This window comes from Hylaeus anthracinus, unplaced genomic scaffold (assembly GCF_026225885.1).
Source record: "Hylaeus anthracinus isolate JK02 unplaced genomic scaffold, UHH_iyHylAnth1.0_haploid 3, whole genome shotgun sequence".
NCBI classification, from domain to species: Eukaryota; Metazoa; Arthropoda; class Insecta; order Hymenoptera; family Colletidae; genus Hylaeus; species Hylaeus anthracinus.
In genome coordinates this window covers 1,757,107-1,780,900 of record NW_026535284.1, presented here as the reverse complement: position 1 = coordinate 1,780,900, position 23,794 = coordinate 1,757,107, and the positions used below count along the sequence as shown (strand labels likewise).

Below are 23,794 nucleotides of genomic sequence, written 5' to 3'. Positions count from 1 at the left end.
GAATAAAAACATTAGGAAATTTTCATCAAAAAGCATATCAACGAAACGTAAAGATCAATACAACCGTATGTTATTGGAAGGACACAAAATGAACTACTATAAGTAACCTTACAATTGAACATAATATTAAATAGCAGAAAAAGTTTGAACTGTTTTTTGGTTGGTAAAGAATTGAAACCGAATTTCATTAAGTAATTTGAAAATGTAGTGCACAAGGTTGGTATCAGCAAGAAGCTTGACGTTTGGTGTTGATATACATGATATGATATTGTCAATTGTATTAGTCTTTCGTTGCGTATATGATCTTAAACTGAGACAGTACAAAAATGAAAAATGTACTTCTTTTACACGTGAACATACGACATCGCGTTACTTCTTTGACTAGCTAAAACATAAAGGATATAAAATAGGAAGCTTTACTTCAGTTCCTTTAGTTCAGATTTGTCTCCTTCTGATTACAACCGAATTTTATCAATGTGTAACTTTTTGGGAAACGATAACTTTAAAAATGATACCGACATCAAATCGGCAATAATTTATTTTTAATGAATAAAACTCAAGAATTTTATAAAGAAGAATATACAAGCTTGCAGAACGATGGAAAAGAGTTGTACAAATAAATAGTGAACACTTTGCTAAATGAAATAATATTTAAAAAAATTTCTGAGTATTTGAGTTGCGCTTTAAAAAGCTTTCTCCAGTCCCTGATACAAAACAGGAAAAGTAACGTTTCGATATTTCATTTTTATTCATCTCAATTTACAGTATTCGTTCATGTTAAAATCGTTTTTGAAAACACACGGTAGATGAGCACGTTTCAACGCGGCACGCCTATCGTCGCAGTGTAACGTAATCCGGACAGTGTGCAACGATGCCAGGTATAATTAGAAATATGTCGCCTGGAATGTCCGTAGTTTATGTTCACGAAAAACGTTCGTTAGCTGCGTGGGTGTACGCTGCATCGAAATCACGCATTCGACTCGGACCGGATATCTCATTCGATGGATACGTCGCGACGCTAATTATAAGCCGAAACTATCTGCAATTACGAGATCAACTAGAATACTTTAATCCCTTTGTATAACGAGTACAAAATTAAACTGTTTATCCGTTATTCGTTAAACAGGAATTCAATGTTTTGCGAAGAAGCAAGTAAAAATTTAAATGCTTGATAAAAGAAACGGTTAAAAATAAATTGTAATACGTTGATATGTCTCGTTATTTATTATTCCAAGAATATTTAGTCGAGAGGATTTCAACGTCACTGACCTGAAGGTTTCTCTTGAATGGGACGATGTATAATTTTATTTATTTTCTAACAGGTGCTTGTAAGACGAATACATTGACTTACAGCTCAAAATCATTTCAAGGCCGTTCCAAGATCAATGACTATAGCTACACAAAAAATACTTTGTTTCAAGAGGCAGATGTAAAAGGTTAGAAATTTGCATATTCAGTCAGCAGATTCAAATTATGAAATAGTCATATCTATAAAAATTATTGAAATACAGTAGCGATGTTCTTATTGACTAGGCTAATACCGTAAAGTATCAAGATACTGAGAGTGTAGAAAGTATCTGTATATTGAATAATTAAAAAAGAAAAAGTTTGTATAACTCTGTTTACTATTCAGTATTCATTAAATAAACAATGTTTTCATATTTGAATAAGTCTCTATAATAATCTGTATAAATGTTAATATGCTCAATAGCGAATTGTAACCGTGTCTTTCTATTAATTCAGTTTACGAAATATTTCTTACGAGATGTTCTGCTGTGATATCCTTTACTTCGAAAAAAATTACACATTGTACTTGCATACACGTAATTATTGAGAAAATAATATTAATACGACCATATGACCATAGTTTGTGAAAGAATTCTTTCTTAAGCTTAAGCCTCATCAGTGAACAGTACTTATGATGTTGAAAATATAGGATGTAATCCGAAAATTATCGGTGACCTTCAAAAAACCTTGAAAATTACAAAATTCGGAAATTTCTTTTATATCCTCATATTTGCCCTCTTAAACAGTACAACTTTTTCCTCTAACATTTTCTTCTATCTTTAAGTCGAACTGAGATAATTAGGTGTTCTGTTTCTCGTGAATCACCCGGTGTAGAATGTCATTGTTTATTAAAAATAAGTTAATAAATTACAATTTTATATAGTTTTTTTGAAAATTTATCAGGGTACGAGTACTTTCTACACCCACTGTATATATTTGTTGGAGTTTTTGTTGACGCCCGCAAAACCCTTCCCGATCACCGACAAATAAAACATTTTCTATCCTTAAAATTGTTTATCTGTTATCTGTTACTCGATATCACGATGCAGATAAGAATTCTGCCCATCTCTACTATAGATGGTGTCAAGAATTTCGTAGTTGCGTCGGCGAAAGCAACGCGGCGATCGATATTTCTTTCTGTCGTCGAAGACGCACGAAGGCGCGGAAGGAAGGGCCGAACAGAAAGGGAAAGCGTGGATGCGGAGAAAGAAGACGAGAGAGGGCGCCGGGAATGGGGGTGGTGTGGGCGTTGGTTCGTGCTCGAGGGATATAATAAAAACCGGGCCGACTAGGATAAGAGAATTCGTCAAGTACGATAAACGTGTAATATTCTCCAACGGGTCATGAGACTCTCGCGGTGAATGATCGACCGTGATGCAACCGGCTTTGGTAGGGGTGGCGCGTTTGGTCGACTGGAGGGTTGCTAGTTTGCTAGACGGACTAGCAGACGGGAGTAACGATTGCCAGCCCACCCACCCCTCTGCCCACTGTGTGCGACGAGCTAGTCACCCCTTCCGGCTTCCCACGTCACTGCTCTGCTACCAGCCCGCCGACCAAACCGACAACTTACTAACCGACCTGAAAACATCCCCTCGCTGGTCAATCGCCTTCGTCTCGTGACATCACGGTACACATCCCCACCCACGCACTTCAACTCTCTCTCTTTCTCCAACATCTTAGCCAGTGCAACACAGTTCCTCCGTTCGACTTTCCTCTTCGTCTCTCTCTCGCTCTCTGTATAAACGTCATTCGTTCATTCGATCGATTATTTTTAACATCCACGTTCCGAGCAACGACTTTTCCGTTCGGCTTTTCCTTTCGACAAACAGCGATTCTCGTTGTCCAAACGTAACGCGGGAGCCGAGTGTTGTCGAATCCGGCCGAGTCGGGAAGAGCGTCTCACGCATGCGTATCGGCGCGTAGCGTCGCGTTCGAAGGCGTTTCTTCTACCTTCTCCTATCGCTTATTGCCCTATCTTTGTAAACGATACACAGCGCGAATCCACTTGGTTGCACTATTTGGATATCGAGCTATCTTCGCGTTTTATTCTCGCTGGTTCGCGAGATATTTTGACCGAGAAGTTTTGAAACCGATGGATAGTAGACCACGAAAAGTCGTACCAAGGGACGCGCGTTGTGCTGTCGTGCGAAAGCTCTTTTTTTCGCATCGATACAGCGACATTTCTATAAATAACCAACGGCGATAAGGCTCAACGCACAGGGTCGTACACGTATTGTCTGTATGTTTCGTTCTTTCGTTTGTTCGATGGTCGAAACGAACGAAAAGAAACTGGCGAATGCGACGCGACACATTAAACTGACAGAGCGTCTCCGTAAGTTGACAGTTGATCGTGAGACGATCGTTATCGACGAATAAGGGACAGCGCGCATCAAGCGCGGGGTGAGCACGAAGCAGCATTTTGCAATTGTCTCCGATAATTCTCCAATGTGTTTCTCCAATTAGGAACCGCGAATCTATTAACTGTTTGCGGCACAGGAATTCAGATCATAAAATAGACCCATGTTGCACAGGAATTTTATTGCGTTTTAAATCAAACAAAATTGTTATATTTTTATTAATAAAAGTATCACATAATGTAACAAAATAAATAGAATAACAATATGCTTTTTTTGTATTATTCCCCAAGTTGCATGGTGGGACGAATAAAATCCCACCATACTTTCATCATTTGCAAACAAATTTAATCTTTAGTTTTTATTATAAAACACTTCACTTGTTTAAATAGAACTAATTTTTATATAAATTAACTTACCTCTACGATTTTTCACATAAAACCAGAAAAGAAATATTATCGCAATAAACCTTTCGCTTACAACAATTGTTAAACCGGTATTGGAATGTTGAAAGTTGCCAATATAAGTGCATACATTTGTAACATTGGATGAATATACTACCAACTGCTTTACGTAAATAAGACGAAATATAAACCTATACACATGCAGCTATTGCAAAATTTTGAGGTGGGATTAAAAATGTCCCACTATGCATTATGGTCCATCAAAAAGCTGAGACACTTTTAATCCCACCGTGCCCCAGAGAGTTAATTAAATTTTCACGATCGTACTAGTTGAATTACTTTTAGATAGTTCTCGTTCAGTCGATTATTACCTAAAAAAAGACTATCGATTTTATTCAAATAGGTTGGTTTAAATTATGCGCATAGTATTTATTATCATAACAAACAGAAATACTAGCTGGCGTTTTTCCCTGTAAATAGTAAATGTTAGAACAAATCATAGAGGGAAAAGTTTTGTAGTTTTCTATGACTAACATAATGGCGCACATCAATTTTGTTATATTTGTAATAGATATAAGGGGGGAGTCTGGTCCAGCTAATGTATTTTTCTAATGCATATAATTTCCAGATATAATTAATTTTTGTTATTGAAACTTTTTTTTACATATAAAGAGACGTCCATAGAAGAAAATTTGACAGTGTAGATTTAATTTGAATGTATACATATATAGATATAGTAGTTGCAAGAAAAGTATTCGGTCAAAACGGTGGGACGCATAGCACAACGAATTTTTATTCGATTCACTTGATTCAACGCTTAAATCGAAGGTAATTAAATTTATATGCTCATGAACCTCGACCCTTAATGAATTATTATTATAGCATGAAGTTATTGCAAAATAATGGCCGACATGTATCGTTTATTTTTATGTTTTGCCGCCTATTTGCAATTAACAATTTTTTTTTTGCAAATTGAGGTTCATACGCATTTTACGTACCTACTAAAGAAAAAAAATTTTCTGATTTTACCTATCAGATTTTTTCCCAGGACTCCACGTATCCCACCGTTTTGACCGAATCCTTTCCTTACGACTACTATATCTATATATGTATACATTCAAATTAAATCTACACTGTCAAATTTTCTTCTTTAAACCTCCCTTTATATGTAAAAAAAGTTTCAATAACAAAAATTAATTATATCTGAAAATTATATGCATTAGAAAAATACATTAGCTGGACCAGACTCCCCCCTTAAAGCACCGAAGGTGACTTTTAATTTTTTAACGAAATGTTGTATATTTCTTTGTGTAACATGAAAACGCGTATCAAGGTGGATTCATCCATGTGTGATACAATGACCTTTATGGTCCTGCAAAATCAGAAATGATATAAGTAACCACGAATATTTTGTTACAATGTGTTTACAAAGTATTTTTTATAGATTTTTTATCGAATATGACTTATTTGACATTGTTATCCATTTTAAAAGGGATACCTGAAAGTATCCCATTTCTACTATTACAGGACAATGTCACTATTTGTTGCGTGTAATGCTTTTTCAATTTCTCGGTTGACTTGATACTTCGTGACTTCTCAGATAAGAACGAATCCGAGATGTTCGGGTTAGTGGCATACACATTGCATCGATATCTCAAACAAAATTAGCAACAGCTACCAAAAATATAATTTATAAATCGGAAGCGTGCATTCATCCACAAGTAAGTCACATTGAACATATATTGTAGTCTTATCGATAAAGAATGTTTATAAACAAAAACAAAACATTCGAATTATTTTTTTTCGTTTCTGACTTTACAAGTCAGTGACAAATTCGTCTTAATACACGCTTTTATATTATATAAAAAATATACAGCATTCCATTAAAAAAATTAAAGGTTACCTCAGTTTCTAAAAAAATATTACAAGTATTAAATATTGATATATGCCATTATGTTGTTCTTAGACAACTATGAAACTTTTACCTATGTTATTTTCTTCCAATAATTACGATTTACTAGAAAACGTTGGTATTTTCGTGAACACCCTGTATATTTGCCAATAGTTTTCTTTTGATTTTCGACTTTTTTATTTCATTGATCGTTTCAATTGTAAATTACAAATTTTGATTCTTCCTTTAAATTTTATGACAGACTCATCGAGATTCCATTCTATTTCTATTAATAGTGATAAAGTATTAACAAATGTTGGATTTTCCGTTTGGAATGAGGTAGTTTTACCCAGAACAGTTTTATCTATGCGCGCCAAGGGCTTTTGATAAATATGCACGGAAAGGTATTTAGCTCCAGTGACCTCGACTTTGACACATGTTGTCAAGGTCATAGCGCGGAGTATCAATGACAATAGTTAAGCCGTTTCTCATTATTTATTAAAAAATATAATTGCAAGAAATAAATGTAGAATACAGAGAAAGTTTATTTTTTGATAATACGTGCATTTCAATATTTAATATATTAGTGAGGAACAGGTTTTACGTGTCACGTTATATATTTTAGAGCAAATAGTTTATTCAGTAAACTCCTTTTAGTTAATAACGTGTAACACAAAACGACAGCTAAAATCTTTTAATCATTACCTCGGGCCATGACCTTCACAACATATGCGAAGGTTAGGGTTCTTGAAACTAGGTTTACCCATATTTACCAATGATATCGAATACAAAAATGTATTTATTATCGAGAAGAATTAATAAGTCCTCAAATGAACTAGGTGTGCACGCTAACTTTCTCTCATTTAATTTTGAATATTATGTCAATAAGAACAACGTATACATATTTTCAATTAAAAACTATAAAGTCATATAAATTGAATCAATTTTTCTAAAATATAATTCCATTATTCCAAAAGATAGTTACAGAAAAATTATAAAAAATAATAATGCAATTCTACGTTACCGTGTCCGGCAAAAACTGTCTTTCATCGAAAGGGGTTCGCGGGAAGATGAAGTTTGAGAAACACTGGTCTAGAAAATGCTGCGCTGCGTCACCCTGCATTCAATCTTCTACGCCTAGCCTAAAGGTTCGTTTTCACGGGACGTAAAGTCACGACTTTTAATTTCGTGACGACGATCTTTGAGATGACAACACCGTTAGTAACCAGACAGTTTCGTGTCATGGACATTTGTTGGTAAGCAACGTGGCATCGACTGACGAAATTCTGACTCTTAAGTTTTGAAATAAATTTTGTACCCGGCAAATAATAAAATAAACAGGAAATGGTAAAAAATTTGTATCGCGATGACGCGACATCTGTTATCGGAATGTCGTAACGACGCGACGTTTAAGTTCTCGCGGTGACAAATGCCGTGACATTCGATGTCACGGCATTAAAAGTTACGACTTTACGTTGCTTGAAAATAGACCTTAAACGTCATCGCCGAGATCTTACGATCGAATTGGATATGGTCAACGATTCCGTGAAATCCGTGGCAACGGTAGGGCAGCTAAAGCGAGCAACGCTGTCTCTCCAGAGCGAATAAGTATTGATCCACGCGCACGGTCGCGCAGCGTCGTCTTCTACACCGACGCTACCAAATTCTTGCTCGACGGGAATAATTATCTTGCCTGGTATTTCGAAATTTACAGTTAGTCCTTGCAAGCAACCGATAAGGGTTCTCTCGAATTTTTCAAAGTACATTATCACCGGAAATCGATGGGAAGCGCCCAGAATGGTCAAACAAACTTTCCTTAGAGTAGCGGCAAATCGATAAGGCAAACGCAAACGTGTTGCACGGCATTAAAAATCGAAAGTATTTCGCCGTCTATAGAGTAAAGGTCCGTTTTCACGTGACAAAGTTGCGACTTTTAATGCCGAGACATTGAATGTTGAATGTCGCGACATCTTTCATTGTGAAAACTTAAATGTCACGGTGTCGTGACATTCAAGTCACAATTATCGTGCTGATATTGTTGCAACTTTTTGCCATTTCTCGTATAACTCATTTTCTTTTCAAAATGCAAAGAGTGGTAAAAATCACATCAATTGGCATCATGTTGCATACCGACGTACAGTGGGTGTAGAATGTATTCGTACACCGATCAATTTCCCAAAATATTTTTCTGTGAAATTGTAGTTTCTTAACTTCTTTTTTTATAATCAACGATATTTTACGTATTCTCGGAAGTCTCTAAGATAGATATAGTCCAAACAACATTTACTAGTTAATATAATTTGTGAAATTAACAAAAAAATACGGAAACTGGGTAAAAGTATAGAAGCAATTAGTATTTGTACGATTCTTATGACGAACCATTTACAGCAGAGTTTGTAACGTAAACACATTAGTTTATTGTTCCGTGTGCATTAGAAAACATCAAATTTTCAGGAAAGTACTTTTAAACAGTTGTGCGAATACTTATTGCTTCAACATTTCTATCGATTAATTGTTTTTTTCTTGTTAATTTCGTAACTTACATAAATAGCTATTTTTTTTTTGTAATCTATCTATTCTAGAGATTTCCTAGAACATGTAGAATGTCATTGTTTATAAAAAATAAGTTAATAAATTACAATTTTACACAGTTTTTTTGGAAATTGATCGGTGTACGAATACTTTCTACACCCACTGTATGTCATGACATCAAAATATTTATTAATCATATTGCGATCTCAAAGTCGTGATCCATACACGAAAATTTATTTATACCTGACAATAGAAATATATGTTCACGACAGAAGCAAAGCAGTATTATTTCCATTTACAAATACAAATAATCACTTTTTTATAATGTGTCAACTTTCTCTTGTTTTTCGTTAAAATATTCAGAACTTAATGTCAATATTGATGTCTCAAAATATTTTTAAAAATTTCCCCATAATAAAGCATCCGACCTCTTACACCCTACCCCCCTACCCTCCCTCTAGTTGCGCTCCTGGTTTACGATGACACATAATGTGTCACCTTAGAGAAACATCCGGAGGAAAGCAACTAACCGCTTACCCAAGGTCAGTTGTACACCGATTCAATAAAGGGCATAAAAACCTTTTGCACCCCCTCTTTGCGAATCTTTTGTTACCGAACTTCGATCGTGCAACCCTCACTACGTTACCTTTGTAGAAATAGTGTAATCCTTTGTTATATCCTAATTAATATGTTATAGTTAGTTAAACGGGACGAGTGTTTCTCTGCGTACCTCGATTAGCTACGTAACAACGTCCAACGTGTCTATCTCAGTACGTATACCGGTTTTTCGACTGCCCTGACCAGCGTAGCGCTGCAACTTTGCGCTATTCAAAAGGAGAAGAGCACAGAGCGCACACATCTCGTCTGCATTACAAGACTCGAATAATCGATGGACGATTTGTCCTACAACGACGTTCGAACAACGGCAATTTCTTTGAAAGACTAGGACAAAGAAGTGCATTCTGAGAACGGCTCGAAAGAAACGGAGGGCTGTAGGATGGTCGTTCGTTTCGAGGAAATAACAAAAACGGAATGGCGGCGCGTGGAAATGTACGGAGCAAGCCGTAGTGTGTAACGCGGAGGAGGTCTTGTTTCTCCATACTTCTCGTGTCGCTGGGGGTTTCAAGGTCGGTTACTTTGGTAGTACGAACGATATAGTTGCGACAAAGTTACCCGATGGCGCCAGTATACGGACACATGGTAACTCGTGCTCGCTGGAAGCTAACTTTCGATGTCGCGAGATGTCGCCACATTACCAAGTTAAGTTTAGTTTAGTTTGTTTATTTAAGTGCATAGTTTCACACTATTTTGCACTATCCTTATACGTTCGGTAAGGAAAACCACATTACCAATACAAAATTGAAGAAATAAGGGGGAGATAGATCCGCAGAATCTAAACATCTGTATTTTTGCAACAAACTAACTAACTAACAACATGGAAGAAATTTTGCAAGACCCAACATGTACTTGCAGACATGACGATCAAACAATAGATTATATCCTCTGTAACTCTTCATTACTATTCTTCCACAGAAAGAAAATATTCGAAGATCTAACAAGATACGGATGTCATCCACCATACAACATTCAAAACATTTGAAGAAGATCAAATATCAAAAATCTCCACATAATAGACAGTTTTCTAGTCAATAACAATATAAAAACCTAAATGTAACCAAGCACAAAGTAGACATAAGATTATCTTAACTTACACATAATGTAGAGATATAGTTCTTAATATACTTAGATGTAAATTTCTATTTACAAATGTACTTTTTATAATTCTCAATAAAAAGACTATAGGCCTGTGTTTCAACAAGAAAAAAAGAAAGGAATTTTGCTACAGTATTCAATGCATTATGCTGTAAGCTATAGCAACTGTAATGTCCAATCAAGTCTTGTACTCAAGGACAACATGAATATCATGATTGTATTCTGTAACATTCTGGAACATAATATAATGGTTATATCACAGTTTATATGGATGGTTCAAAAACAGATAGGAATAACTGTGAAGCACGCTGGTACTGTCCAGAACTTGGTAAAGCAAGAAGTATCAAGTATCAATATTAATAAACCTTCATCTCTGTTTACAGAGAAATGTGTTACCCTTATCAAGGTCTTAGAGCCGAAACCTAATCTTAGAGGATTCAAACTAATTAGTGGATTCTTGGAGGATTGTAACATATTCAAATGACAGGTGTAAACTGATTTGTTTTTGTGATATGTGTGTCCTATCTAATACTAAGATCTAGATATCTGAATTAAGTTATACGTATGTACTAGTTATAATTTTTGACTATTAATTAATATTTTCCGTGATAAATTACGATACAAGACTTAGCAATCTATAGTGCAATTTATGCTATAGCTTAAAGGAACTCCTTTTACTGTTATATATTATAATAATGTCTATCTTGTAAGTGAATCCATGAGTTTGAACTGCAATACTTTGATCTTTAAATTTTGTTCAATAAATACAAATTGTTTCAGTAATTTCCAAGAAATCAAATTAAAACTTCCATCTAGTATTTCTTACATCTTGTATGTATCTTAGAGAAACTTATCTTAGAAAAACTTCCTCACGGCATGAAACCCTTGAATCGTTACGTTATTTATCCACGTCATTGCGAACCGTGTCATTAAGATTATCAAAGTACTTTTGTGCACATCGGTAATTTCTAACGAAATTTTTGAAGCTTAATTTCATTTAAGTTTTGTAGTTTTTATTCTCTACAACCAAGGCTTACGATCGTAGCCGACAATTATCGATCGATTAAATTTACCAGTGTATATTTAAATTTCACATTGGACAACCAAAGTTTACGGAGCTCTTCAAGCCTGCCAAGCCATTTTAAGATAGCAACAGAAGAAATGTTTTATACAAGAAGCTAACGGGCCATAACTTATTAGCGATAAGAGAAAAACAATTAGAGCATATATCTACATAAAGAAACACCATAAGAAAGAAACTGATTTGTTGCATCAAAACGGTGCAAAGTAACGCAAATTGCAGCAGTTTCTTTCTTACGATTTTACGGGAAAACATCGAACAAGTTATTAGAAACCATAGAAATACTGAAATAGATCAACTACTTAAGGCGTACAATAGCCAGAATTAATTGGTGGCGCTCAAGTGCCACGAAAGGTCACGCAAGAAACAAGTCGGAGAAATTCTTTTAGGTTACAGGTTACAGGTGGTTATCCGAAAGGGTCGACACGCCCACCCGAAAACTCGATGTGGATGGTTTTTTAAATGACGACGCGATATGCGATCAGCAATTCGATTTCTACGATAGAAGCGACGTCATCGACTTTGGCTTCAGTTTAATTATCTTAAAACTAACGTGTCCCAGAAACGAAGAAAGACAAAGTTTCAATTTACGATGGTATACTCGACATCCTTGGACGGGACATCTCAAGCCTCTATTGCAAGAATTTTATTTTGTTCTCTTAACAAGAAATAGTTTCTTGATTATTTCACAAATTAGTCGTTAATTCGATGATGTACTAAACAATAATGGATTGATTTCGCAGAGCTGTTAAAGGCTTTATAGAACATCATGCGCGCATTCTATAACGTTTCGTTAATGGTTTTTACAGATATCGTTTTCATTAGATTCTTTATGAGTTATTTAATGCAATAGAGGATTAACGTATCGAATCGGCGAAAGAAGTTATCGGTCGCCATTTTTAAAACCCCTTCGCGGCAATGCTTGGTTCGTGAACGTGTTTGCGTCGCAAAATGCCGTTTCGTGGTCCGCATTTATTTCATGATATAAATAAACATTGTGGTAGTTACTAAATTATTCATATTCGTTGAATCTACCTTTGCTTTGATATCATTCTTATGCCTATATTGTATTTTCATTTTTGATACGGTGAATTGAGTAGATAGTAGGTACAATCACTTCTGCCAAACGTCTTTTTTATATTCGTCTCATAATGTATATACTGTACAACTTTTTGTGTGATTAGAAGTTAGTACATTGTAAGCGCATAAAGCAACAGGTCGTACTTTCTTTCTAAGGATCAAGCATTTCTATATACCTTTCTTTTTTCCATTCCACACTCTACATCTTGATTATCAATATTATTATTGTTTACACGTTGTACAACGCAATATACAATGATGTAACTCTTCCGGTTCTTTTTTCAGAAGTAGTTTCTTCAGAGTAGCCTAAACAAAAAGTTCAACTTCGGTCTATCGGGATCAGTTCAGCGTTTAACGTCTTGAACTTCGTCTATGCAATTTCGTAATGTTATTCAACGTATGTCATTAAAATACACAAATTTTTGTCCAATCTATATCCGTGGATCTTTACACCGTGCGATCTTTACCTCTACCCACTTCACAATTGTTAAACAAATTGAAAACAAAATTAATATATAAACTTCGTGGACAGTAACGTGCCAGATACAGAAAGATGACCAGGAAACGTCGTTCGCAAGGCAAACAGAGCTCGTTTGAAACCGGAGCTGGCCTGGCGAAGCACATCGCGTCTTCCAGAGGCCGCGATCGCGATCGCGTTCGCTGTTGCGACCGCGGGCCCTCGTAATAGCGCAAATTCCAGCGCTTACCTTTCTTGATGAGCAAGCTAGTGACCCTCCGTAGCGCCTCGCGAGTGCTGGAGGCGGAGCTGTGCTTACTTTGGCCGAAGTATTTGTTCGGTGTGATGTTCGTGGGCAAAGTCAGCGGTTTTCTCTGGTCCCCGGTGCCCACTAACCGTGCGTCGTACGCGTTGTTCAATCGTTCGAGATGTTCGATCGACGCTGGCCGTGGTTGATTCGCTTTCCTCGTCGGGTACCATCCGCGATTAGGGCCGCCCGCCAGTCGCAGCAGCTCCGTGCCAATTATCGCCTGCTCCAGACCAGGATTGTTTCTTCGGTACCTGTTCGCATGAAATATTACAGAGCATTACTTATTTATTTCTATATACTATCAAATATTTATGTACTGAAGCTAGAAGCTAGGGGAAGTTATTAGAAATTTGAATCGCTGGAAGCTTGAAGTTAGAGACTATTCATTAATTATGTAAGGACGATTTTGTTCAATTTAACCCTTCTCCTTCACCCCTATATAAAGACGCATAAAATATCTCGGACCCGCCCTCTGCCTTCTTACATAAAATTTTATCTAAATTTTCCTTAAAAAACGTTAAAGAATTAAATGTCGTTCGAAAAGGTACAGTTACACTAAAACACGTTATTATTTGATATAAATTATTAGGCGAATTTCTATTTGTAGTGAGATATTATTGCTGGAGACTAGAGCTGGACTTAGAGTTAGACCTCTGACTAGTTGCGTTGAGGAAATGATGACTTTGTTCAGTGATCCGCGGACATAAGTATTGGGTTGATGTATAATTATCCGTCGTTTTTCTTTTCTCTGTTATTTCAAATTAGCGTTAATTTTTCTTTTTTTAAGTTTTCATGGGTTCCGTATGATTCCTGCGTCTATTTACAGCTTGTTGCAGTCTGCATTATCAGAGTTAGGTAGCTTCGATACTAGGAACAATACCAGCGAAAGCCTTGAATCTAAATTCATAAACCTTCACGGAGAGGCTTGGTTAGATAAATCTATTTAACAAACTCAGGAAATCTTTGCACATTAATCGATGTATTTTAGCTTTTCTAAAACGGTGCTGTGACCATCATCAAGTGGTTCCGAACCGTTTTCAATTAGAAACTCCTTTATCCAAACAAGCTAAATCTATTCTCAAAACAGCCTCGTACAGGTTAATTAGAAAAAGTCCATTTTCTACTAGTTTCTACTCTGGATCCTTTTTTCCCAAGGCCTACATACCTACCTAAAATACTCACGCGCCTAAGCTACAAGGAAGGTGCCTGGATCTTGCGAGAACTCAAGAGGGCATCTCCCAGCTTTATATAAATACTATCCGAGGGAAGGAGTTAATCTCCCCCACAATCTATTCCAACAAGACCCCTAGTGCAGGGACCAGCCCGGTTTCTACTTTGCCAGAATAAATTTTGACAGAAATTCTTATCAGCGGGCAATACAATCAGTCGATCAAAGACGCAAAAAGAGAAATTCGACAAAATAAACAAAACAAAAAACCTAATTACCCTAACCAATACTGTGAGAAATCTTAATATTTATTCTCTTCTCACATCGCCATTTTGTTCAAAGGTCTTAACTTCATCATATCTTCTACTAAAATACCGACAGAAGAAATCATCATCTAAATAGAGACAGATACCTTCCACCTACCAGCTGATATCAATAGTAATATCAGAAGAAGATCTACATTAAAAGTATAACGGAGAACAATACTCACGAAAGTCTTGAATCTAAAGTGTTTTTAGTGTACTTTCATGTTCAGTTTTTCAACAAACATTGTCTTTGAAAAACGCCGGATAATTATGCATCAACCTAATAGCTACACAGAGGCTATGCCAAGGCTATATTAAAGCTGTAAAGCTTTAAAACTTTGCTCAGGGACATTAATCCTCGTTTGAATTATCCGTTTTTCTAATTATTGTCAGCCTCTCGAACACGACAGACAGTTTTGCAACTTTCGCCGAGATAGGATCCAAGACGAGTCTTCGATGATCTTACCCAGTGGTAGCCGTGGTTGGGGCGTACCAACCAGGTTGCCGACGCGTCTGCGTTGGGTTGCTGGCATGCTGAGGAGTCCTTGGAATGTCGCTTCCCCTGGCGAAGACTGGTGTTTCCGGAAGCGAGCAGGAGGTCTGCATCCCGGAGCCGGCGGACACGTTACCGGTAGTTCCGCTGCTACCGCTACAAGCACCGTTGCTGGTTCCATTTCCAGGAACGCTGCCGCTGCAGCCGCCGCCGTTTCCACCGGTGGGGCATGGTTCCGCCGATGGCGAGTGTCGTTTCGTGAACGGTCGACGTCGGGATGGTCCAGGCAGGTCCGTGGGAAGAGTCCGTCGTTCCACGGGTATTTGCTGCAAACGATCAAACGTATCAATATAACGGTAACAAGTCCGGTGATCGTTACTTTACTGTCGAGTTGTATTTGAGATATATGCGGTGGAATGAATGAGTTAAACATTTATTTGACTTGACTTTAAAAACTTTATTAGAAACACACGGAAGAGTATGTCTGTTCTGTTCGGAAAAAAGCTCGAATGAATAAAATTGAGGTCAATAACGAAGAATTTCGTTAGAAACCCAAGAAACCCAAACGTGCAAAGATGGTTTTTGCAAACGAAAACTCTTTCTCTTTTAAGAAGAGAAAATCCAACAAGTTGTTTAGCTTAGGAATTCTTTAGCTCCTTAGGGTTAGGCGAGTTAAGGGGGTTTCTGTCTTGTTGGGTAAAAAAAAAGCGAATTATGTTCTTGTTTTAATTTGATAAAAGTATGTATCATTAAAAAAGCACAGTTTAAATTGCATTACAAAATTTTTAAAATTAACCGAGGCATAAGAGGGAAATGGAACACAAGTAGACATCGTTTTATTTCGTGCAAATCAATGAATTGGTAGCTAGCACCGAGCACGTGTTTCTATTGGCAAAAACCATTTAAATTGCGTGTTGTTTAGCAAGTTGCGACCTCTCTTATGCTTAGCAGGACTAAATCAGTAGAATCGTATCGGACTTAGTGGAATGTTTTGCACTTATTTTGTACTAATTTGTACCACAAGCAGGACCAAACGTCAAAATTAATAAAAATAAAAAAATCAAAGCGGATAAATGTAGTGCTGAATTTGTACTAATTTCTACCACCAAAAGAATCCCTTTCCGCATCAATTAGTTTGACGAAATCGAGGATCAAACGGCATGAGCGGTAACTCGGTTACGTTTGTCCCGACCTTTTGTCCACAAGTCTGACTGGTGATGAACTACTTACAAAATTTTGATCACGAGTCAGACTCGTGAAAGGACGGCAAGGGGTTAACATTGAATTTTTGTCAACGCTAAATATTTTGGAAAATATGAGGTTAAAATTAGAATTGTATGATTTTTGCAGACAAGAAAAACGATACGCATATACGGTCAGGGAAGTTACTTTTTACTATTTCGAAATAATTTTATAGCTACTACTGGTTTATTATTAGATTATGGAAGTTATGAGTATAAAATTTGACCTAGAGGTTTGAATTTGGCCTAAGGATCAACTCTAAGGATTTAAAAGAGGCTAAAACCGTTAAAATAATAGATAAACATTGTGGATTTGTATAAGACAACGGATGGTTTATTTTACGATCCTGGAGTAAATAATTAACCGGGAGTTGCAAAATATCATTCAAAATATGCTACGATGTACACATAAAACTGTTGAGCTGTTCATCTCGAAAATATTTTTTTGAGTGGCCGTTGAAGAAGTGTTTAGAAATCTACATTTAATTTGCTGAACATGTTCCGAAAAACATCTCTCTGTAGCCGATACTATAATTATTACTGTATCTATTACTGTTTCTTTTTACAACAATGCACGAATTTCTTTTGGTAATAACAAAAGTTTAGTTTTTCAATTACAAAAAATTACAAAACTTCATATGCATTGTATATAAACGAAAAAAAAACGTGATACATTAAAACTCTTTGGGTTACATCTTTGAAAAGTTTTATTCTGCCGTCTTGGCACCAATAGTATAAACCAGGGCTTCTTAAACTCTTTTTTTATTTACAACCCTATTTATGATTGTGATTTTTTTCGCAACCCAAAAGATATAAAATAAAGATATGTCAATATTTTGTGATGATTTATTACTTATATAACAATATACATATGTAACAATATAGTTGTAAAATTTAATTAAAAACATACAAAAATATAAAATTAAAAATTCTACTGAAAGTTGTAAAATTGTATTTATTATAGCTACAAAAATTATATACCCTATTTTTCATCGAAACTGCATTTATTGCAATAACATAAATAAAAGGGAGTATTAAATATTTTACGTTACAATCTCGCGACCCCAAGATTTCGCTAAACGACCCCATTTGGGGTCCCGAATCATGTTTTAAGAAGCCCCGGTATAAACGAGAGAGATCCAACTTTAGATTGAACGCCTCGCAGTAGCAATTTACTGTCTTAAACACCTTAAATCATTCGTGAAACATCGTAGCTCTGGATTTTTCGTACGCGATAGTAGCGAAATTAAGAATAATGACGGTAACTTCAAGATTCCCTAATAGAATTCATCTTTCTTCCCGAGAGATTAATTATCGAGCTTCTCCAACGTTTAACGAACGCAAATTGGACGACAAGATAACAATGCGTTACGGTCCGTTTCTCTTTAGTTGAAAGTTCTCGAAACGTCTCTTCCTGGTTACCTTGAAACCATTAATTGGACCCTTACCCTTCGTTCGTTTTTATATCGTATACCAGCCAGTTTCCGATTAAATCGTATCGTTTTGTGCAATTCTGTTTATCTTTCATTTATTCATATCTTTAGATCTAGAACATGGTCTGAGTTTTTATAAAATACTTCGAACATTCCAAGCATTCACTCCGACGACAGAATAAAGTCAAATTTCAACTAACCGAATAAAAGTAAACTTCATCACAGGCCTGTTACATCATACAGGGTGCTTTCTACTTTTCCGGCAAGATTTTATTAAACCGGTTTTTAGTACGTGTCAAAACATAATAATATTTCTTTCTATACTTTCGCATTTATGAATTTTTTAAGAATAGTACCCATCTGGCGAGCGCTCAGGGTGGCCAGACGTCTTAACACTTTACCGAGCGATAGTCAAATAAATCATCTTTTTGCTATGGCAAGCAATACTTCTTATCTACTACTGAGATAGCATTGTATGCTCCCATCATCGTATGAACTATGAAATATTATACATATAAATATTAACCCTTTGCACTCGAGAGGTGACTCTCAGTCAGCATTAGGTTCCACGTAGCAAATCTACAATACTTAATGTTTCTTTAGGTTTAATTTCTTTGGAGCTCCAAGTGTCGATAAAACGATTGTCGGCGAGGTAAAGGTGACATTATTCTCAAATCTAGATAGCTTACAATTCATGGTAATAGAATGCTAAGAAACATCTCGAGTTGCTGGCAGATACCAGAAAAAAGGCCTCGAGTGCAAAGGGTTAATGTTATGAAAATAAAAATATTATTAAATTTAATTACGTGTCCAAACGTTATCGGCCGGTAAAGCGTTTAATTACAGGAATAGTAATTTCATAGCAAAGAAATAAAAACATACCTCTTGGATTATATAAACGTCATAAGCAAATCGGTATATGTCGGTTGTTTTCGTTATCTGTTATTCGAATAAAATATCGCCGACCTTTGGTATCGATCAATTACCACGACGCGAATACTCGAATACTCGAATAAACTTTCTGGCCAGTAATGACCGGTAAGCGCAAGAAAGACGAGTGGCAGGATGGTAGAGGGGCGAGAACAAGCTGGCCGACGTTTATCGAGCCAATACGGACCGTCTCGAGACGGTGCGCGGCGTCGATGAGCGGTCGGCCGACACTAACCCGTCAAACCGAATGGGTTTGAAGAATGCTTCGCAGACGTCTCGACGACTACCTTTAATTGCGTTCAGTCGATAGACCCGACCCGCCGAATTGAGTCGAGTTCAGTCGTTCGGTGCTTTTGCTAGAAAGCACAACTATTTAGGGGGAACCAAGAGGGAAGCGAATCTCGATAACTCATGGGGTGTTTTTGACAGGAGGTTCAAAACTTCACAGAGTTGCGATACAGTCATCTACTGGTAATTGATTCGAAATCTGATCCTTGGTGTATCTGTTATTAGACTAAGGTGAAATTCTCGTCTCAAGATTGAATCTACAGGGTGTCTCAAACAAAGAGATACAGAGCTCTAACTCCAAAACTATCGGCCCAATGCAAAATTTCAAATATGGAAATTGCATGGTAAAATGGGGCTCATGTTTCAGCGATAAGGAATTTTTGTTAGCTTTGTTTTTTAACGTGATATAATGGTCAAGTTTCGTTTTTCAAATGGAACCATATATTTTTTTCTATACCACGTGATAGTACTCTTCAAGACGAATTGATTAAGCTTTAATGTATTTACCCGATTTTTAGTAGTTTTCAAGCTATAACGCTTCAAAGTTTGCTAATTTTCAAGGAAAAAGTCGGTTCGGCCCCGGGCGGTCCCATTGGTGCAGTAAGCACCATGCGGTTCTTGAAATCGATGCAGTGGGTCTCGTTTGGGATTCTAGGCCCAAGGAAGGAAAATACTTATGGGAAATGCTAAATTATTAAAATGCTAAAAGAATCCCAATATTCTGAGCCTAGAATCTGAAAGAGCCTAGAAGAGAATATGAAACAAAGAATACGTGATGCTTGCGCTTCAGTGACTCCCCAAATGTTAACAAATGTTAGAAGAACTTTGATGTTTCTAGTTAATAAATGTTTACAAGCCCGCGGTTAACATTTTAAACATTCAAGCACATTTAAATTTTGAGTTTAGATTTGGAATCAGTGCCCTCCAAAAACCTCTGTATATCAAATTTCATCCGAATGCAGTCATTTTTCGTATTTTTTATTATAAGAACCACAATATGCACAAATTCATCAATCTTTATCAATCAATGAAACAGAACATGATGCTGATAATGACTCTACCATTCGGAATTCAGATTCCGATTAGAATTGTAAGAAGAATGTAATATTACTTTGATATTGAATATATTATATATTATTATATAATCCACTCAGAATAAAAAAAGTATGTTATTTTAAAGGATAAACTCACTACCTTCACACTCCTAAATTCAATTTCTTCAAAGATATTATATACACTAAATAGTAAGTGAAATTCTCTGTTTATATGTAATGCAAATCAGTGCAAGTAACTTGAAAAAATGTTAACTCAATAAAAGTGAGCATAGGAAACCGCTTGAGATGCGTGTTAATTTTTATTAGCTAGAATCGCTGTTTGGCCCAGTGTGCGCTGCACTTATCTCGAAATGGACTGCATTTCTCAATGATATAGTTGAAACTAAACATCTTTAGCCCAACGCGTATCGTAAAAGACTGCTAGTGTTCATATTATTACAATTTCTTCTTCATTGAATACTAAATGTCAGGGATATTACGTCTACCCTTTTATTGATCAGACTATAGTTCTCCAATTTTTCAGTTCGTTCGAGAACAGTGAAAACATAATTCTTTCTTAAGAAGGAGCACCGAAAAAATGTTGATATTTAACAGTGTTAATCAGTTTCAACACTCTCTCTGCGGATGACGTACATGTGCGTCCAACTGAAAATATATGGTTGTTTTTATTATTTTTCAGTTTTCACTTTTCTTGCTCGGCAATCATATTATATATAAAATAAATTGCTGCAAATATATGTTTTTCAAAATAATCATATTAGAACATTTGTAAGAAATTTTTCATTAAAAGAAATATCTTAATTGCAGCTCCCAGCGAACAGCTACTTATTTTCGTCCGCAGTGGAAGTGTTAAATGTCATCGCTCTAGGATGAAATCTACTCAATCTTAGCGAATGAAAAAGGTAGAGTGAATTTCCAAATTTGCTTTTGTACAAAAAATAAGTATAATTCAATTTTCCTGCTCCATCAACGCCACTGAATTGGATTTGCTGGAAGAAATGTATAATCTAAGTGAATTTTCAGTGTCTAAAGAATGCTACCTCTTAAAGCCTTAAGAATCTCAAGATTCCCTCTCGGGTTGCAAAGATTTTCCCTTGAAAGTTGCAATAAAATTGCCGCCCATCACTTTTTAGGAACCATTTCAGCTCGACTCTCTCCATAGAAACACATTTCCAGTGTAGATACAAATCACGCTGCCTCTAAATCTCTAGAATTTCCAGTATTTTATCGACTTTTGCAAAGATTTTCCATCGGAATCTGCAATGAAACTGCCTCTTATCACTTCTTAAGGACCACTTTCAGTTCGATTCTCTCCATAGAAACACATTTCCAGTGTAGATGCAAATCACGCTGCCTCTAAATCTCTAGAATTTTCAGTATTTTCTCGCATTTTGCAAAGATTTTCCTTCGAAATCTGCAATGAAAATTCTCTTCATCACTTCCTAAGGAACACTTTCGATTCAACTCTTTCCATCGCAACACTTTCCAGCGACTAAAACATACCGCCTCTAAATATCTCTAGAATTTCCAGTATTTTCTCGCATTTTGCAAAGATTTTTCCTTCGAAAGTTGCAACGAAATCATCCCCACCCCTGGAACTTTAACTGTTAACAAGATGCGAGTCACCGCGTTATCTACGAGTCATGATGTCTCAAATTACTGATAGGTCAGCGAACACATGTTTATAGGCATTAAACGCGCTCAATGATCAAATGTTAACAGCATCTCGCTCGGTCGCTCGGTTTCTGAATGTCGTCCCTGATGTAACATCGACCAGCGGGCCGGAATAATCGGAGCGATAAGTTTTGTCTCCTTCCTTTGTAGGTTGTAACAGCTTGGTCTCGACTGAGTTGCAGCCTGTGAGAGATTACCGAGATTATCCGACACGCTGCTGACTTTAACCGGCTCCGAGACCTTCAAAATTTACCGTGCTTCATTAGTTCCTACGCATCATGAATACACATCCCGGCACAACTGTGTCATAGATAGAAACTTGCTTGAGATTATTCGACACGAATTAATAGGGTAAGACATTTTCTCAAATTGGTAGAATTATAATCGTTTACACATTAGAAATATGGCGTGTGAACTTTCACCCACTAGTTGAATTGTAGGAAAAGTTATGCTTGCATTCAAAGTATCGAATGAGGCTATCGAACGTATACTGGAAATATTGAGTCGTTTAAAGAGTAATTCCATCGTTTTATTCACGAAAAAGAAACATAATTTCCTTATAATATGAGCTGTTATATTTGAAAATGGAATAAGTTTCATGTATCGTGATATTTAAGGGTTTGCATTTGAATTAGTCAAATGGATATATATTACTTTCAAAAATAACATATTTTAAAAAATAAAAACAAGAGGAAATTTAAGTCCATATTTTTATAGATATTGGCTTCATTGAAATAGATTTTTTAATGCAAAAAGTAATAAGTAAAATGAAGACATGCAAATACACGAATAACAAAGTTTATTAAGAATTAATTTCACTTATATTAAAAAGATGATACGAATTAACTAGTGTAAAATGTAAGTTACGTACATTATATTACAACCCTGTCACACAATAATACCGTTATTTTTTTAAGGATGTTATTTTTCAGGTAGGAGCACTAGTTAAGTAGTAATATCTGCTAAAGCGCAGCAATGTACACTGAAGTTGTGATAATCAATAATAATTGCAATGAGAAAGTTATTTTACTTATAATTATTAGGACTTATTCCACTTAAAAGAATATATTTTTGCGATAACATTCTATAGCCGAAATTCTCTTGTTTACTTAACGAAAAAATCGTACTCCATTGAATATATGATTATAAATAGCTTTAAAGGGAAGGTATTTATATCTTACTAAAATTATCGTTAACTCATTTTTTTTTTTAAGTGGACTTACTCCATTTTTAAATATAACAACTCATGTATACATGTAATATTGAATTATCAAACAATTTAATTATTAAATTACTCTGGTCTAGTACTTTTTGCTATCTTTTTGGTAATAGCAATTATCACATGTTCGTAGAAGTTCTGATTTTTGTTTACAAGAAACTGATCCAAATGATTTTTTATATCCTCGTTTAAACTAATTGTTTTAGCATCTAAAAAATTTGGTATAAATCGAAGTAAATAATAATCTGTATATTCATCTATCATTGAACTAGCTCACGTGTTATCCAGTGCTATAATTAGTGTGTTAAATAAATTATATTATTACAACGATAAGAAGTGTAGGTAAATACAGTTATTTCAACCTACTACCAACAATTATAATCCATGCTATTCTGTGTAACTCTATAGTAAAATCTAGTACCAATCAGACTCGCTAGCCAACTTCCTATCTCCGCACAGTACACGGCTTGACCCAAGTCTCCGAACTTTTATTAAAACTCACTCTGTGTGGTAATAGTTATAAATATATACTTATAATATTCGAAATACATTCCACCGTGAAGAACTACAATTTTTACTACAGTCTTCATAGCTTCACAAAACTCTTTTGAAAATTTTCTTTTGAGATAGTCGAAAGGCCTCGAATGTCCAATATAGTGTCGAACTGCTTTCCTTCCAGCTTCATTTCTCGTTTCGATTAAAATACCACATTTGATCGTACGTTACAATGATTTTCAAGACGTTCGAATCATTATTAGCAACAGAAAAGATCTCTTGAGCGTGTCGAACTCAAGCTCGACTCTCATCACCGTTTAAAGAATGGGAAATAAATCGCGCACAGATTCCTCGCAGTTTCACGTCCTGTTTAACGCTTTCGCT

At 35.9% G+C, this 23,794-nt stretch overlaps 2 protein-coding genes across 4 annotated transcripts in view; both read right to left on the bottom strand.

Moving 5' to 3' along the window:
* LOC128894290 (protein I'm not dead yet-like) overlaps positions 1–23,794 on the bottom strand; it is a 343,319-nt gene that overhangs the window by 56,525 nt on the left and 263,000 nt on the right. The gene's annotated exons all lie outside the window — the stretch shown is intronic.
* The window catches only part of LOC128894207 (uncharacterized), a 225,066-nt gene that overhangs the window by 32,363 nt on the left and 168,909 nt on the right, over positions 1–23,794 (bottom strand). For 2 of the 3 annotated variants that reach the window (XM_054155793.1, XM_054155796.1), the window contains 2 exons: positions 15,049–15,401; positions 13,050–13,360 (listed from right to left, as the gene is read on the bottom strand). In XM_054155793.1, the coding sequence (XP_054011768.1) occupies positions 13,050–13,360; positions 15,049–15,401 (664 nt within the window). The remainder of the gene's footprint in view (positions 1–13,049; positions 13,361–15,048; positions 15,402–23,794) is intronic. The other variant, XM_054155794.1, reaches the window with a different exon arrangement.